The following is a 15,099-nucleotide window of genomic DNA, read 5'->3' as shown; positions in this document are numbered from 1 at the left end:
GAGCCACAACAATCCTATTTTAGCAGCTACTTTAATTTCTAGCTTGCACTGGCTCAGAAGGAAAGTTTCTAAAGAGTAGAGATCTGTTATACCCCAGGCAACCCCTCAGCTAGTGTGTGAAAACTTTAGGATACTCTAACATCAGGCATTAATGTTTTATCTTCTTTCAAAAATAATCCTTGCTTACAAAAGAAATGCTTCTATAAATCGGAACTAGGTTATCTCTTATTTAAAGAGCCCTCCAAGAGGCGCATTTAACACCATACAACTTAGAGGCTTAAAAGCACTGTCCTTACTAGTCTTTTTGAGGTCAGGGATTAAGCAAGCAGAGAAACTACCATGGTTGATTCTCATTCTAAAAAAGATGAGCATTTTAAGGTCTTTTTGACCTGATGACTTAGAATAAACACATATAGCTCCGTTCCACATTTAGACTCCCCAAAAGTTCACAAATTTTTTAATAGTGTAGCTGGTTCTGGTGAAAGGGGCTGGCTGCTAATATATTGCTTTTGTGTGAAAGTCAAGTGCTGCACGGTTGTTTAGAAAACTTCAGTTCCATTTAAAGTGAAATGCCAGGGTGCCTGGGAGGCTCAGTTGGCTGAGCATCCAACTCTTGATTTCAGCTCAGGTCATGATCCCAGGGTCGTGGGAGTGAGTCCCATGTCAGGCTCTGTGCTGACAGTGTGGAGCCTGCTTGAGATTCTCTCCCTCTCCCTTTGCCCCTCTCCCCTGCTCATGCTCTCGCTTTAAAAAAAAAAAATGAGGGGCGCCTGGGTGGCTAAGTCGGTTAAGTGTCCGACCTCGGCTCAGGTCATGATCTCACAGTTCGTGGGTTCAAGCCCCACGTTGGGCTCTGTGCTGACAGCTCCGAGCCTGGAGCCTGCTTCGGATTCTGTGTCTCCCTCTTTCTCTGCCCCTCCACTGCTCACACTCTGTCTCTCTCAAATGTAAACAAACATAAAAAAATGAAAAAAAAAAGCCTAAAAATTGAAAAAAAATTTTCAGGGTGCTGGTTCTAAGGCAAATGCACAAATGTGAGGTAACAACTGAGGACAACTACTGTTGGCTCGATGATCTCCCACAAGGGAAATAGCTTGAAAACAGGCAGGGGTCCACACAGAAGGCACTGAAACAGGACTGGGACGTGTCCACCAACAGGCAGAAATGGGTAGTCAAGTGGGGTATGTGGCAGAACTACGTGGTCACGCCCATATCATGAGAATGTAATTTAATTTTTTTAATGTTTAGTTTTGAGAGAGAGAGAGACACACACACACACGGCACAAGTGGGGGAGGGCAGAGAAACAGGGAGACACAGAATCCGAAGCAGGCTCCAGGCCCTGAGCTGTCAGCACAGAGCCCGATGCGGGGCTCGAACTCACAAACCATGAGATCATGACCTTAGCTGAAACCAAGAGTCAGAGGCTTAACTGACTGAGCCACCCAGGTGCCCCAATTTAATTTTTTTAAGTTTATTTTGAGAGGGAGTGAGAGAGAGCAGGGGAGGGGCAGAGAGAGAGAGAGAGAGAGAGAGAGAGAGAGAGAGAGAGAATCCCAAGCAGGCTTCCTGCTGTCAGCACAGAGCCCGATGTAGGGCTTGAACTCACAAACCATGAGATCATGACCTGAGCCGAAACCAAGAGTCCAACGCTTAACTGACTGAGCCACCCAGGCACCCAAGAATATAATTTAATTGTGCACTTCCTGAAAGTAGAATCTATCACGCCGTGCCCACAATTATCCTCCATCAGGTATAGTGATGGGCACTGGGGGGAGCAGAGATGCGTCAGACACATCACCGTGCTGCTTCAGGACATCACCAGATTGAAAAGAACTGTGGAGGGCGGGCATTCTTTAAGTTCAGTTCAAAGCGTTGCCCCAGAGGGAGACTGCCGGAATTAGGAACTCTGCGAGATGCTGGGGGAAGGGGTGTTTTCCCTTTAGTCTCATCCCAAAGAAAAAAATCTGAAGACTACTAATGAGACAGAGATACCAAATCCAACAAGAGGCAGCAGGATGAAGCAGAATCACATGCAGCCTGGAAGCTACAAGGGCGCCTGCCAAAGAGGCTGGTGTTAGTAAGCCCGATTGCGTGCTGGCCAGTTCGTCCTTACGGTGTCCCTTGCAAAGAATTACTGTCCCATCACCCTCTTTTTAACTAATGAAGAAAGTAACTAATGGACAAATTCACTGAATAACTTATCCCAGGTTACAAAGGAGACAAAGCTGAATGTGAACTTGGGCTTGTCTCTAATGCCCTTGTGTTTATTACTATCCTGAGCTGATTTTTAGGATACAGACTGGTTAGTAAAAAAGAAAGTAACTTTAAACATGCATAAGGATTTTTTTTTTGAGAGAAATTATAAGTATACTGGAGAATGTCCTGCTGATGCCTATTCAACCTCACCATGAAACCTTGCAGGCCAATGCTGACGGCTCATAAATCTTTATTAGAGGTAGTTAATGTTGTCCTCACTTCCCCCACCTTGACCTCCTGATACTTATAAGTGTAAGAGATTTATAGTCTCTCTCACCTTTTGAATCTAATGATGTTTCTTTCTTTTTTTTTTTTTTTTGATGTTTATTTATTTTTGAGAGAGACAGAGACAAAATGCGAGTGGGCTAGGGGCAGAGCTAGAGGGAGACACAGAAGCAGAGGCAGGCTCCAGGCTCTGAGCTGTAAGCACAGAGCCCGACATGGAGCTTGAACCCACAAGCTGTGAGATCATGACCTGAGCCGAAGGCGGACGCTCAACCGACTGAGCCACCCAGGCGCGTGATATTTCTACTATATTACTAACAATGGCCATGGCAGGGGCGCATGGGTGGCTCAGTCAGTTAAGCATCTGACTCTTGATCTTGGCTCAGGTCATGATCTCTCAGTTTGTGGGTTCGAGCCCCGCATCAGGCTCTGTGCTGATAGTGTGAAGCCTGCTTGGGATTCTGTCTCCTTCTCTCTTCCCCTCCCCAACTTGTGTGCTCACTCTCTCTCTCTCTCTCTCTCAAAATAAACATAAAATAAATACCCATGAAAAAAGGCTTCAAAATAAGTCACTTCTCTTTGTGACTCTGGGACTGATACTTAATCATATCCCTTAATAGGGACACTTAAGAGTACCTCCCTTCAAACAAGAGCTTTTATCCCTGAAGATGTATTCCTGTATATGACATCCTGACAAAGCATCAACATGGCGCATAGTCTCCCAATTTGCCAGATGACAGACCTTAACGTCCCGTCTGCCTATACCTACGTTCTATGGAAAGTTGTAGTTTCTATGGCAGTATCTTGTAAACTCCTGAGTTCACTTTACAGACTTGCTTCTTCCAGTAAAGACACCATGCGGGTACTCTGGTAGCCGTGATCCCTCTAAGAAAGAGGCCCTTTTTCATCTTCGTCTAAGTCTTCTAAGCCTGGGTGATGATGCACCACCCAGATCACCTGCTGGGAATGAAGGACATGTTCCCCTATCTGTTGGCTGTGCACCTGGAAGGTGGCCCCCAGCTGCCAGTCAATCACACACACAAGAGAGACAGAAGGTAGTGGAGCAAAGTCATTTCCTGCCACTCCTCATGGGACATAGAGGTCATTCAAGTCCTGTATGTCTTTGGAGCATGTGAGTGTGAGCCACCCTTAAGACTTGATGAAAGAGGGCATTAACTGGTTAGCATGAAGAGTGACCCTATGTGACCAGGACAGAGATTCAAACACAGCAGCTTTCCTTTCTGAAATTCAGAGCACTTGACATGCGTGGGATTGTGGTCTCTCTCAGGAGGAGATGGAGGGGGGTTATTTATTATTTCATTCTCCTACAAAAGAGGCCATGCTACGAAGCAAACTAAGAGACTCAAGTTCAACAAGAAAATAATTCAAATACCCTGACTGCTAACATGCTACACCCATTTCTTTAGCTACCATGGGGCGTCTGAGAAAACTCGACACTGTTTCCCATCACCACTGGCACGGGTGGTCCCGTAGACTATAGGACCTAAGTCACCACCTCAAGTCCTAGAAATACTGTCTACAGGGGCACCTGGGTGGCTTAGTCGGTTGAGCGTCTGACTTTCGATTTTGGCTCAAGTCATGATCCCAGGGTCGTGGTATTGAGCCCCGTGTTGGGCTCTGTGCTAAGCATGGAGACTGCTTAAGATTTTCTCTCTCCCTCTTCCTAGCTTGTGCACTCTGTCTCTTTAAAATAAAACAAAAAATGGGGGTGCCTGAGTGGCTCAGTCAGTTGAGCATCTGGCTTCAGCTCAGGTCATGATCTCACTGTTTGCGAGTTCAAGCCCCATGTCTGGCTCTGTGCTGACAGCTCGGAGCCTGGAACCTGCTTCAGATTCTGTGTCTCCCTGTCTCTCTGCCCCTCCCCTGCGTGCACTCTGTCTCTCTCCCTCTCAAAAATAAACATAAAAAAAATTAAGAAAAAGAATTTTTTTAATATTAAAAAAAAAAAGAAACACCATCTACCAAGCAGGCTGCTTCGTGATACTTTGGAGCATACACTCTGCTAATTACTGCCAAGTTCATCTGTCATTTCTACATACTTCTCCATTATTAAGGACTTCCGGTTTCCTGGATATTCAGAGAGTAATTTGTACTATATTTTTTCTTCTGGTGAACGAAATCAGATAACATTTCATGTTACCATGATGGTTTAAAAGAACATACAAATAGGAGTCTATAAATTCTATCATTACTATTAACTGCTCTCTACACCATATCTGTCTTATATTCAACACAACTGGGGTTAATTTTAGGGTTGAAGGAAGTTCCGCTCCCACTAGAAGGGCCTGAGATAAACAACAGAGACCATTCGCAGTGCGGCCAACATTAACTCGCTCCTGTCCTTCCCTCCATGAAAACAAACGTCTCTCTCCTGCAACATGAGTATCTTGAGGGACAGGGGGTGCAGACGGGTCACCTTTAAAGCTAAATGTCCTTTCTGTGAACGTCCCCAAAGCTTTCTCAGGCTGTGTAAGGGCCTGGATCCTGAGAGAGATGGATGCAAAAGCACTTGTATTTGCAAAGAGGTAAAAATCCGCTTCGAAGTGAATTTGCTTTGCCCCGTGAGGCGCTTCTCTCCTTTCAACCCTCCGCGAGCTGAACGGCAGCAGGCCCCCGCCGGTGTCCTTCGGCCTCCTCTCGGCGGCCGGGTCACCGGCCACCACTGCGAGATCCGCCTGGCTGCCGAGCGCAAGGCTCGGCGTCTGTGCAGACCCTACGACGATGACGAATCAGATGCCACCTGACAGAGCACGGATGCGGAGACGCCGCCGAGCTAGCGAACCCCAGAGGATGCCCCGAGACGTGCCTCCGGGAGGCGGGGGGCCAGCACAGAATCAGCCAACGGTCACTCACCAGCGTGACACTCCTGGAGCGGGAACCGCTGCTTCCGCTCTCCAAGCTGCCCCCTCGGCTCAGGTGGCCGAGCCTGCCGCCGGGTGATGCGTCCGGCTCCATCTCCGAAGACTCTGACTGCTGGCGGCTAACAGGCATCCCCGCGGACCCCCGGGCCCCCAGGCCGCTCACAGGGAGTGGGGAAGGGGCCCGCGTCCCATGCTGAAGCAGCAGCTACCTGTGGAGAAATGGAGCACAGGCGGACAGGGTTAGGGAGCCCGGGCCTCAGTCCCAAGACGAAAGGCTGGGCGTGGGTCACGGTCATCGGGGTTCGCAGCCTCGACCATCAAGACAAAGGGAATCAGGGGCGCCTGGGTGGCTCAGTTGGTTAAGCATCGGGCTCTTGACTTGGGCTCAGGTCATGATCTCATGGGTCTGTGAGTTTGAGCCCCGCATCGGGCTCTTTGCTGACAGCGTGGAGCCTGCTTGGGATTCTCTCCCTCTCTCTCCACCCCTCCCCTGCTCTCTCTCTCTCTCTAAAAATAAACTCTAAAAAGACAAAGGGAATTATGAGCCCCTAAGTTAATTTTTGTTTGCTCATTTTCATTTCTCCTTTACATCCCTTTCCATTAGGAAGATGTAAGAATCATTTTTAATAGACTTTATTTTTTATTAAAAATTTTTAAATTATTATGTTGATTTAGAGAGAGAGAGAGACAGAGCATGAGTTGGGGAGGGACAGAGAGTGAGGGAGACACAGAATCCAAAGCAGGCTCCAGGCTCTGAGCTGTCAGCACGGAGCCTGACATGGGGCTCAAAGCCACGAACCGTGAGGTCATGACCTGAGCTGAAGTCGGACACTCAACCGACTGAGCCACCCAGGCACCCCAATTTATTTACTTTTTTAATGTTTATTTTTGAGAGAGAGAGGGAGGGAGGGAGGGAGAGCACAAGCAGGGGAGGGGCAGAGAGCCAGGAAGAGAATCCTTTTTAAGGAAAAGATGGATGGATGCACTAACAATGACTTTGGTGCTGGAAATTTGATAGAGTAATGTTCTGACCCCCTCCTTTATACCTAGGGCCAGCACCTTCATGTACCTTCACACTCAGATTCAGGATTTCCCTGTGCTGATTATTGATTCTAGTCTTTTCTACCTCAGACACCACAAAATTACGGTTCCTTTCCAGCTTCACTGCAGTTCAGAGTTGAGCAAAGTGACAAGTTAGGAAATTGTGAAAGGAAGTCTGGTTGACATCTCTGAGATTCTAGACTCTCTGGAGGCTGTGATGCTCTTGCAATTTCTACATAAGATACTAAGGTACCTTAAGTTAACACAACAAGGAAGTTCATATTTTTACTTTCAGGAACAAAGACATTGAAATTCCCCCTATCAGCCCCTTAGTTTCATACTCTGACTCTTTTAGCAGGAAATTCAGCTCAGTCTCTGAACAATGGACAATTGAGTTCAACAAAACCTTCTAGAAGACCAAACAAGATTAATAGGGAATAAGGGAGTAAGCCTCTTGTGGAGGCTTATGGCAAGTGGAGAGATACAAGCCCATGTTCTTCCTTCCTAAACTGAAAATACTGCCAGGTGGCCTTACAAGCCCCTTTAAGAATACTGAGGGGTATGTGAGCTCAGAGATCCATCAGCACAACTGTGTGTGTATGTGTGTGTGTGTGTGTGTGTGTGTGTGTGTGTTTCTATTTTTAATAGAAACACGAACATCTGCGGAGAAAGCTCAATCAGTACTGAACACCTTTAGGTGGACTTTGTCACTTAAGACTTCAAAAATTACGGGGCACCTAGGTGGCTCAGTCAGTTAAGCGTCCAACTTTGACTCAGGTCATGATGTTGCAGTTCGTGGGTTTGAGCCCCGCATCAGGTTCTGTGCTGACAGCTTAGAGCCTGGAACCTGCTTCAGATTCTGTGTCCCCCTCTCTCTCTGCCCTTCCCCTGCTCACTCTCTCAAAAATAAACATTTAAAAAACTAAAAACACTTCAAAAATTACTGTGAGATCTTTTAGGGAAATCCCAAAGGTGTTAGAACAGCTCAAAACTGGAACTAGTCCTCTTGGTTTCTCTTCATTCTTCAGGTGAATCAGCCCAACTCAACTGGCAATTTAAGAGCAAGGCTAGGGAACAGAAGATTCTGGGCATATATGCACTTTTTGAAAGTTGGCCATTATTCCAAATGTTAAAACAAAAAGACTTAAGAAAACATTAAAAGTTTAAAAATTTTTTAATAGTAAGCAAGCCTCAACAATACACAGACCTTATCTAAACTGTCCACACAGCCAGTAACATTCCCCATCGCTGGGACCGTGAGTAGCCAGGGCCTGGGTGAGGTGGGCAGGAAATGCAAGAAGCACGCGGATGCTTCGATTCTTTCTGATCTGCACATTCCTACCCACTGACTCTGCTCTAGTTCCTTCCTGAACTACAGTTAAGTCATGCTCCAAGGAGAGGAGGGAGATGTGGGTCACTAAGTTCCCCAGATACAACAGGGGGATGCAAGATGGGCCAGGGAGATGCTGATTCAGCCCCATGTGAGGCAGGAACCAGGTGGAAATGCCTCGTCCACGTCCACGGGGAAAGATCTGGAATTTTGTGCTTGTGCGCAGTAAGAGCAGCATCTGAGGCGCTCACAGGATGGCCGTAGGGTGCTAACTTAGCACACCACTCGAGAGCAGACCTCTCTCTTGTGTTCCTACACTTTTAAAAGCTATTCTGACATGGTAAAACTATAACCTTGAGACTTGGACAAATTACTGCCTTGAAAGAACATGAGGAAGCTAACCAGCATTCCCCGGAAGGCAGAGGTTGTCGGGGAGAGAGTGAAAACGCTGGTCTGATGTCCTTCACAGGCTCAATGTGGCAATCTTCTGTGGTCTCTGAAGGATTAAGAACGAGGGGCTCCCTGGTCCTAGGGAAATATGAAATCCATGGCGGTCCGCGGTGGAGAGAGCTAAGTTTTCTGAAGAGGAAGGGCAAAGAAGCAGCCCTCTCTCCTTCTCCAGTCTGGCCTGGAAAGGGAATGGAAGGAGAGAAGTAGCACGCCACACGGGGCAGACAGGTTTGACAGGAGTGACCACAGCTAGGAATCCGGGATGGTCATTACCACCCTAAAATATTTAGCCTCCTTGTCCAACCATGGGTTCACTCTTTGGGTTTGCAAACAGCGTACTTCACAACAAGGGAGATGAAGAGACCCCACAGGTGAAGAAGCTTCTACCAGAGGAGCAGAACCAGCCTTGCTGAGAAGTCCCGACAGGCCCAACACCACCGGAGCTGGAATTTGAGACACGGGTGCTCATTTCCTGTTTATTCTCTCATACCTCCTGTGCTTATCTCTCATTATTTACTAGTTACGTCCTTCTCTGGAGAGGTCTAGTATATCAGTTGAACAGAGAGAAGGAGGTCAAGGCCACAACTGATCTATAGTCTTAGTAAATCTCCATCTGCCAAACATTGCGGGTGGGGAGGACAGAGGCTATTTGGGGTTGCGAGACCTGGTGGGGCTGGTGGGGCTGTGGGACTTAGGCAAGTGAACACCCTCCGGTGAGTGCACTGGAGACAAGGGAGGAAGGCAGCTCCTCTTCTTCATCTTCCCCATGCATTCCAGAAAGACCTACGATGACCTGGAGGCATCAAGCATGCAGCCCACCTTCACCGTCACCCCGCCCCATCTCAGTTCCAAATAGCTACAGTCAGGTGTACAGAACAGCCTCAGGAGCTAGGTCTTTCCATCATGCATCCGAAAGCACCCCAACCTCCAAAGATGAATGATGCCAGTCAAAGCCCATCCACAGACATGGTGACTTTTGGCTGTGGCACATACACCCAGCTTGGGAGATGTCCCTGAGGCCTGCCCCTCCCCACCACTCGCCATCAACCAGCAGCCAGCCCTCCTGTACTTCTTCAGATGGATCCGCCCCTTTTCTAGTCCCACCACCAAGTTTGGGACCAGTTTCCCCGGTGCCCACGTGATGGCAAAGCCAGCTAACTGCTGTCCTAGCTTCTCCATCTGCCTTCTTCCCTGTGCTGTTGCTGTGTTCTCACGGGATTAATCCTGGAACAGCACTTTGACCATTCTCCTAAAAGCAATCAACTTTAACCCATTCCCAAAAAGGCTTCATAATTCAAGTTTTTTCCCTACCAATCAATACATGCTTCAATTTGAGGCCTACCTTCCTCTCTGGCCTAAGCATATTCTTTAGATGTTTGCTATTTTCCTACTTCACAGTGAGCAGACAACAAATTGATGGGTAAGAGTCACCTTTCCCACACGGGAACCTGATACAGGCACTGGTTTTTAATTCAGCGAGGTATCTGACCTAGACCTACTGAACGTATTTGTGAGGGTAAAGCCTGAGCGTGTGTATTTTTTTCTGTTTTGAATGCTGCATATACTCACGATCCAATAAATAATCTATTTCAGGGGCAATAAAAGCAGTTATCAAGTTATTTCCCTAGTTCACCTAAGAGATGATATAAAGACTTTGAAACTGCTGTGGCCATAAGGCTGGAACAGAAAAACGTGAGAGATTAAAGGGACGGGATTTTGAAATTTTCATGACTAACAGGCAGGGCGGGAGTACAGTTCAAGAACAAAAAGAGAAGTGAACCGTGGCCGCCAAAATGCGAAACAGACTAAGGACCAAAAACTGTCCACTGAACTCACCAACCAAGGTGACCTTATAAAGAGCTAGCAGTACAGAGACAGTCGAGCGGAAAGCACACGACAGCAGACGAACGTGGGGACGGAGGAGTGGGGTGCATAGTGAACTGTTTTAGAAGCTGGGGTGTGATGTCCGGAGCGGGGGGTGGGTGAAATAGGTGATGGGGATTAAGGAGTGCACTTGTTGTGACGAGCGCCAGGTACAGGAAGTGCTGAATCACTGTATCATACACCTGAAACTAATGTAACACTGTATGTGAACTCCCTGGAATTAAAATTTAAAAAGTTGAGGTGTGACAGGAAGGACAAAAAGGCAGTAGCTACAGGAACTACTGGGTTGGAGAAAGGTATTTTGACTCATTGGTTTTGTTTACCTATTTTGTTTTGCTTTTAGGACTAGGAGAAGCCTACTGATTAGCTACGAGGCGAGAGAAGGTAAGCAAAGCCCCATGGAGAAACCCTCATTTCCAGGGTCTGCTGGACGAGATAGCCTGGTTGGCCCATTGAAATGGTTTTCAGATGCGGAATGCGGTATGAAAATACCTCCGAGGACTCTCTCTTCCTGGCAGAAGGAAACTGTCCCATCATACAAAATGACCAGGGTAATTTAAAAAAGAACCAAATTGAACTTTTTTTTTTTTTAAAGAAAAAAAAATTCATAGCAATTTAAAAACTCAAGTGGATGGGGGTAAACAGAAGATTTAGCATAGCTGAAGTGTTGGACAAATTTAATATTAGGCATAATTTTTTATAAACTTTACAAAGGATGAGGGGAGAACTTCTTTTAACCCAAATTTAAGGTATCTATAAACAACTACAGCAAACATCACACTTAATGACAAAAACTACAGCGAACCTCACTCTTAATGACAAAACATTAAAACCATTCCCATTATTACCACTGCTGTCCTCTACTGCATAGTGTATTTTAAGTACTACCCCACCTATAAGGCAAGAAAAAAAAATGCATAAGGATCAAAAAGGAAGAAACAAAAATGTCAGTATTTACAGGTAATTATGGTATTTGTAGAAAACTCCAAAAATCTCATAAATTATTAGCATCAACAAGTGTGTTTTACAAAGTCACTAGATATAAATTAATATATAATAAAGTCAATTTCTATATGCTAGCCAGAAACAATAACTAAAAAAACATTTAAAATAACATAAAATAAAAAATAATAATATAAAACAAAATTGCACAAAGTATATACGTGTATATGTATATATTACTTAGAAATAGGTGTAACAAAAAAAATAAATTTAACAAAAAATGTGCAAACTTTTTTGGAAAAAATAATAAAATATTATTGAAAGTCAGTAAGGAACTAATAAAGAGATAACCACATTCAGGACTAAAAGAGTCAATACCATAAAAATGAGCTGTTCTCCTAAAATTGAATTGCACTGAAGCTATAGATGTGGGTTGTCCAATGAACTCTGGTCATGTGTGGTTACTTAAATTTAAAGTAATGTTTTGTTTTGTTGTTTTTTTAGAGAGAGAAAGAGAGAGAGACCGAGTGCAAGTGGGGGAAGGGCAGAGGGGGACAGAGAATCTCAAGTAGGCTCCACTCAGCACGGAGCCCCACGTGGTGCTTGATCCCACAATCCTGGGATCATGACCCGAGCCAAAATCGAGAGTCGGATGCTCGACTGACTGAACCACCCAGGAGCCCCTAAATTTAAATTAATTAAAATTAAATTAAAATATTCAGTCCCTCAGCTGCACTAGCTGTATGTCAAGCAATAATTACTGGAGAATTTCCATCATCCTAGAAAGTTCTATTGGACAGTGCAGCTAATAGAATAATCAAAATCACAACAGAGCTATTCTTAGAGAAATCCAACAGGCTGGTTTTCTAATTTTTTAGAGACTTAAAAAAAGGAGGAAGAATGTATTCGGAAGAACAAAGAGCCACGAACAACCAGAAGACTCCTAAATTTCTTAATTTGTACTTTAACTTGGAGAGTTTTTATTTTTATAAAGTTGTATTCATCAATCTTTTGGTTTATACCTCATGGATTTTGCAGACTTAGAAAGGCCTTTCCTATTCTAAGGATGTCAAGAAAACACTTCCTATGTGTTCTATCTAGCATTTTTATGGTTTCACTTCTCATATTTAAATTTTTTTTTTCAACGTTTTTTGATTTATTTTTGGGACAGAGAGAGACAGAGCATGAACGGGGGAGGGGCAGAGAGAGAGGGAGACACAGAATCGGAAACAGGCTCCAGGCTCCGAGCCATCAGCCCAGAGCCCGACGCGGGGCTCGAACCCACGGACCGCGAGATCGTGACCTGGCTGAAGTCGGACGCTTAACCGACTGCACCACCCAGGCGCCCCATCACTTTTCATATTTAAAGATTGGATCCAACTTGAATTTACATGGTGTGAAGTGTGAAGGAGAGCTCTACTTCCCCACAGTTATGCAGTTACTCAAATGCCATGAATTGAAAAATGCATCTTTTCCACTGTTTTGAAATACTAAATGTTATTTCTTTTTTTTTTTTTTTTCAACGTTTATTTATTTTTGGGACAGAGAGAGACAGAGCATGAACAGGGGAGGGGCAGAGAGAGAGGGAGTCACAGAATCGGAAACAGGCTCCAGGCTCCGAGCCATCAGCCCAGAGCCCGATGCGGGCTCGAACTCACGGACCGCGAGATCGTGACCTGGCTGAAGTCGGACGCTTAACCGACTGCGCCACCCAGGCGCCCCGACTAAATGTTATTTCTAAATGTTTACACGGTAGGTTCTATTTCTGAATTTCCTATTCTGCTCCGTTGAGATTTCTATTCATGAGGACTCAAAAAACACAAATCCTCAGGTGAAAATTGCAATTGCAATGAATCTATCTACATAAAAATGAAAGACACTGTAAGCAATGCTAACAGAAAAGAGGCAGGCTGGTAGAGGATGGTTTACCCTCTCATAGAAGGAACTGATAGCTAGAATATACAAAGTATTCTTGTGAACCAACAATAACAAGACAGGAAACTCATCAGGAAAAAAATAAATAAGGAATATGATTAAGCAGTTCACAGAGAAGAAATCCAAGTGACTAAGAAGTGAAAGATGTTTAATGTTACTGGTGAACAAAAGAATTAGAAGTTAAAACTATTAACTATTAAAACTACCATACGTCATTATTTTATACCTACTGGATTGGCAAAAATTAGATAACTAAAAAATAACAAATACCAGCAAGAATGTGGGGCAACAGGAACCTTCATGTCCCACGGTTGGGGACTGTGAAATTAATACAACCCCTCCATGGAGCCGTCTGGCAGTGCTTAATTAGTGAAACTACATCCTATGATCCAAAAATCCCACTGCTCAGTCTACGCCGTCGGAATTCTCCAGGAATACAGGGGAACTTTGCTTGCTGCGGAGTAGAGCTGGTGGGAATCTAGATTCGTCACCCACTAGGGACTCCAAGAATAATCAAACCCTGGTAGACGCTTTTCCTATGCAATACTGTATACCAGTCAGAAGCAATCAACTGGACAGTGGCAGGGAGAAGTCTTGAAATGTATTCAGTGAAACGTTATAATCAGATTCTTAGCACAATTCCATTTACATCAATTTCCCACCCACACACAAAACACTGTATTTTACACCCATACCCAGGGACACAGGCCAGTGGCAGGGACAGGTGGGCACATGACTGTCCTACAGTATACACCTGCTTGTACCTCACTTCTGCTGGAGAAACAGAAAAGGAAGATGACCTGGAAGTTTGGAGAGGAATGATTCATCAGATCATTGGATCACCTGGGAAACGTGTGAAAGGTCCGGAATCTAAGGAAACGATGCGGGACAGATGGGTTCCGACTTAATGATGGAAGAAGAGAGACCTGTGTAGTCTAGAAACCCCAAGGCAATGCAGGAGGGAAGTGCTTTCAAAGGAAGGAGAAACTACTTAAGATAAACTTTTCTTGGATTACAATTTAGCTTGAAATTAACCACGGAAAGGTTGATTTGATCCAGTTTACCGAAGAATCGAAGCCGGAACAAATATACGAAGTTCCCTCACCTTCAACTATTCGGCTTTATACCCACTAGGTGGGGGAAGGGAATCACACCTTACAAGAAAGACTCAGATGCCCTCCAGACAGGCTACACAAAACCACAAGGGTGATCGCTGCCTTTGTTAGTGCTGAACATGAATGGAAAAACTATCCATCTTAACCGAGTGATGTGGAGCTAATTTTGCTCAGTGTGCCTTTGTGACACTTTCTAAAAAAGAGAACTGCCCCCACTCTGCCAAGGTAAACTCTTCATAAAAGAAAAGACCCGGATTGTGTCCAAGGATGCTGAACCCCACGGACCTGTGGTTCAGACCCTCACTCTGTCTAGATGCCACCTACCAACAGTGCTAAGATTCAGCCAGCAGAAGCACAGCTTAGCTGGGAAAGGGATAGAAATAATCCTAGAGACAGCCCCCTTCCCACGTCAGGCTGTGCAGGAGGGAGGGTCAGTGTGCACACCTATGAGTAATGGGCAGAATCACTCTCCACACTGAGTCCGTCAGCTCAGGCCCCCTACGTCCACTCACAGGAATTCTGTAAAGACTTGTTCCAAAACGCAGGAAAACAATCTTAGGAAAGTAATTATCTTTAAAGCTCTCTCCCAAGAAATCTCAATATGATGACTTAAAAGCCAAGCTGCTTTCAAAGGTATGGGGGGAGGTTCTGACCTTCAAGAACATTAAAAATGAACGAGTTTCACAGTGGGAACTGTTTCTGAGTCACCACAGCTCATTATCATGAATGGGCTTTTTCATATGGTTAAGCAGTGGGTGAAAATAAAGAGAACAGCCATTTTTACTGGAATGTACACACTCCTAGATGAAATAATCAGTAAACACAAAATAGCCATTGTTGGCCTTAATGCTAGTAGCTCTGCACAACATTCATTCATCTGAACACAAAAGGAGATGATAGGCACTTAGCTCTGATTTACTCGAACAAAAACGGCAGGAGTCCTACTTTTTTCATTCCTATCTGGTTCTGCCTTAATTCCTACTTTTATATAAATAGTGTGTGTTAAAAATGAGTTTTTTCTAACAAGATATTAACTAG

The 15,099-nt window shown here is 45.0% G+C and overlaps 1 protein-coding gene and 1 long non-coding RNA gene across 2 annotated transcripts in view; one reads left to right on the top strand and one right to left on the bottom strand.

The window, feature by feature from the left end:
• The window catches only part of LOC109501319, a 39,613-nt gene extending 28,515 nt beyond the window's left edge, over window positions 1-11,098 (top strand). Inside the window, exon 4 of the long non-coding RNA XR_002743654.2 lies at window positions 8,520-11,098. This is a non-coding gene — a long non-coding RNA (uncharacterized LOC109501319). The remainder of the gene's footprint in view (window positions 1-8,519) is intronic.
• The window catches only part of PROSER2 (proline and serine rich 2), a 36,031-nt gene that overhangs the window by 19,337 nt on the left and 1,595 nt on the right, over window positions 1-15,099 (bottom strand). Inside the window, 1 exon segment of the mRNA XM_045060862.1 lies at window positions 5,357-5,573. Within this exon segment, the coding sequence (XP_044916797.1) occupies window positions 5,357-5,494 (138 nt within the window). The 5' untranslated portion in view covers window positions 5,495-5,573.

The sequence above is a fragment of the Felis catus genome, chromosome B4 (genome assembly GCF_018350175.1).
Source record: "Felis catus isolate Fca126 chromosome B4, F.catus_Fca126_mat1.0, whole genome shotgun sequence".
NCBI lineage: Eukaryota > Metazoa > Chordata > Mammalia > Carnivora > Felidae > Felis > Felis catus.
The sequence above is the reverse complement of the archived record's forward strand: the minus strand, read 5'-3'. Positions and strand labels throughout refer to the sequence as shown.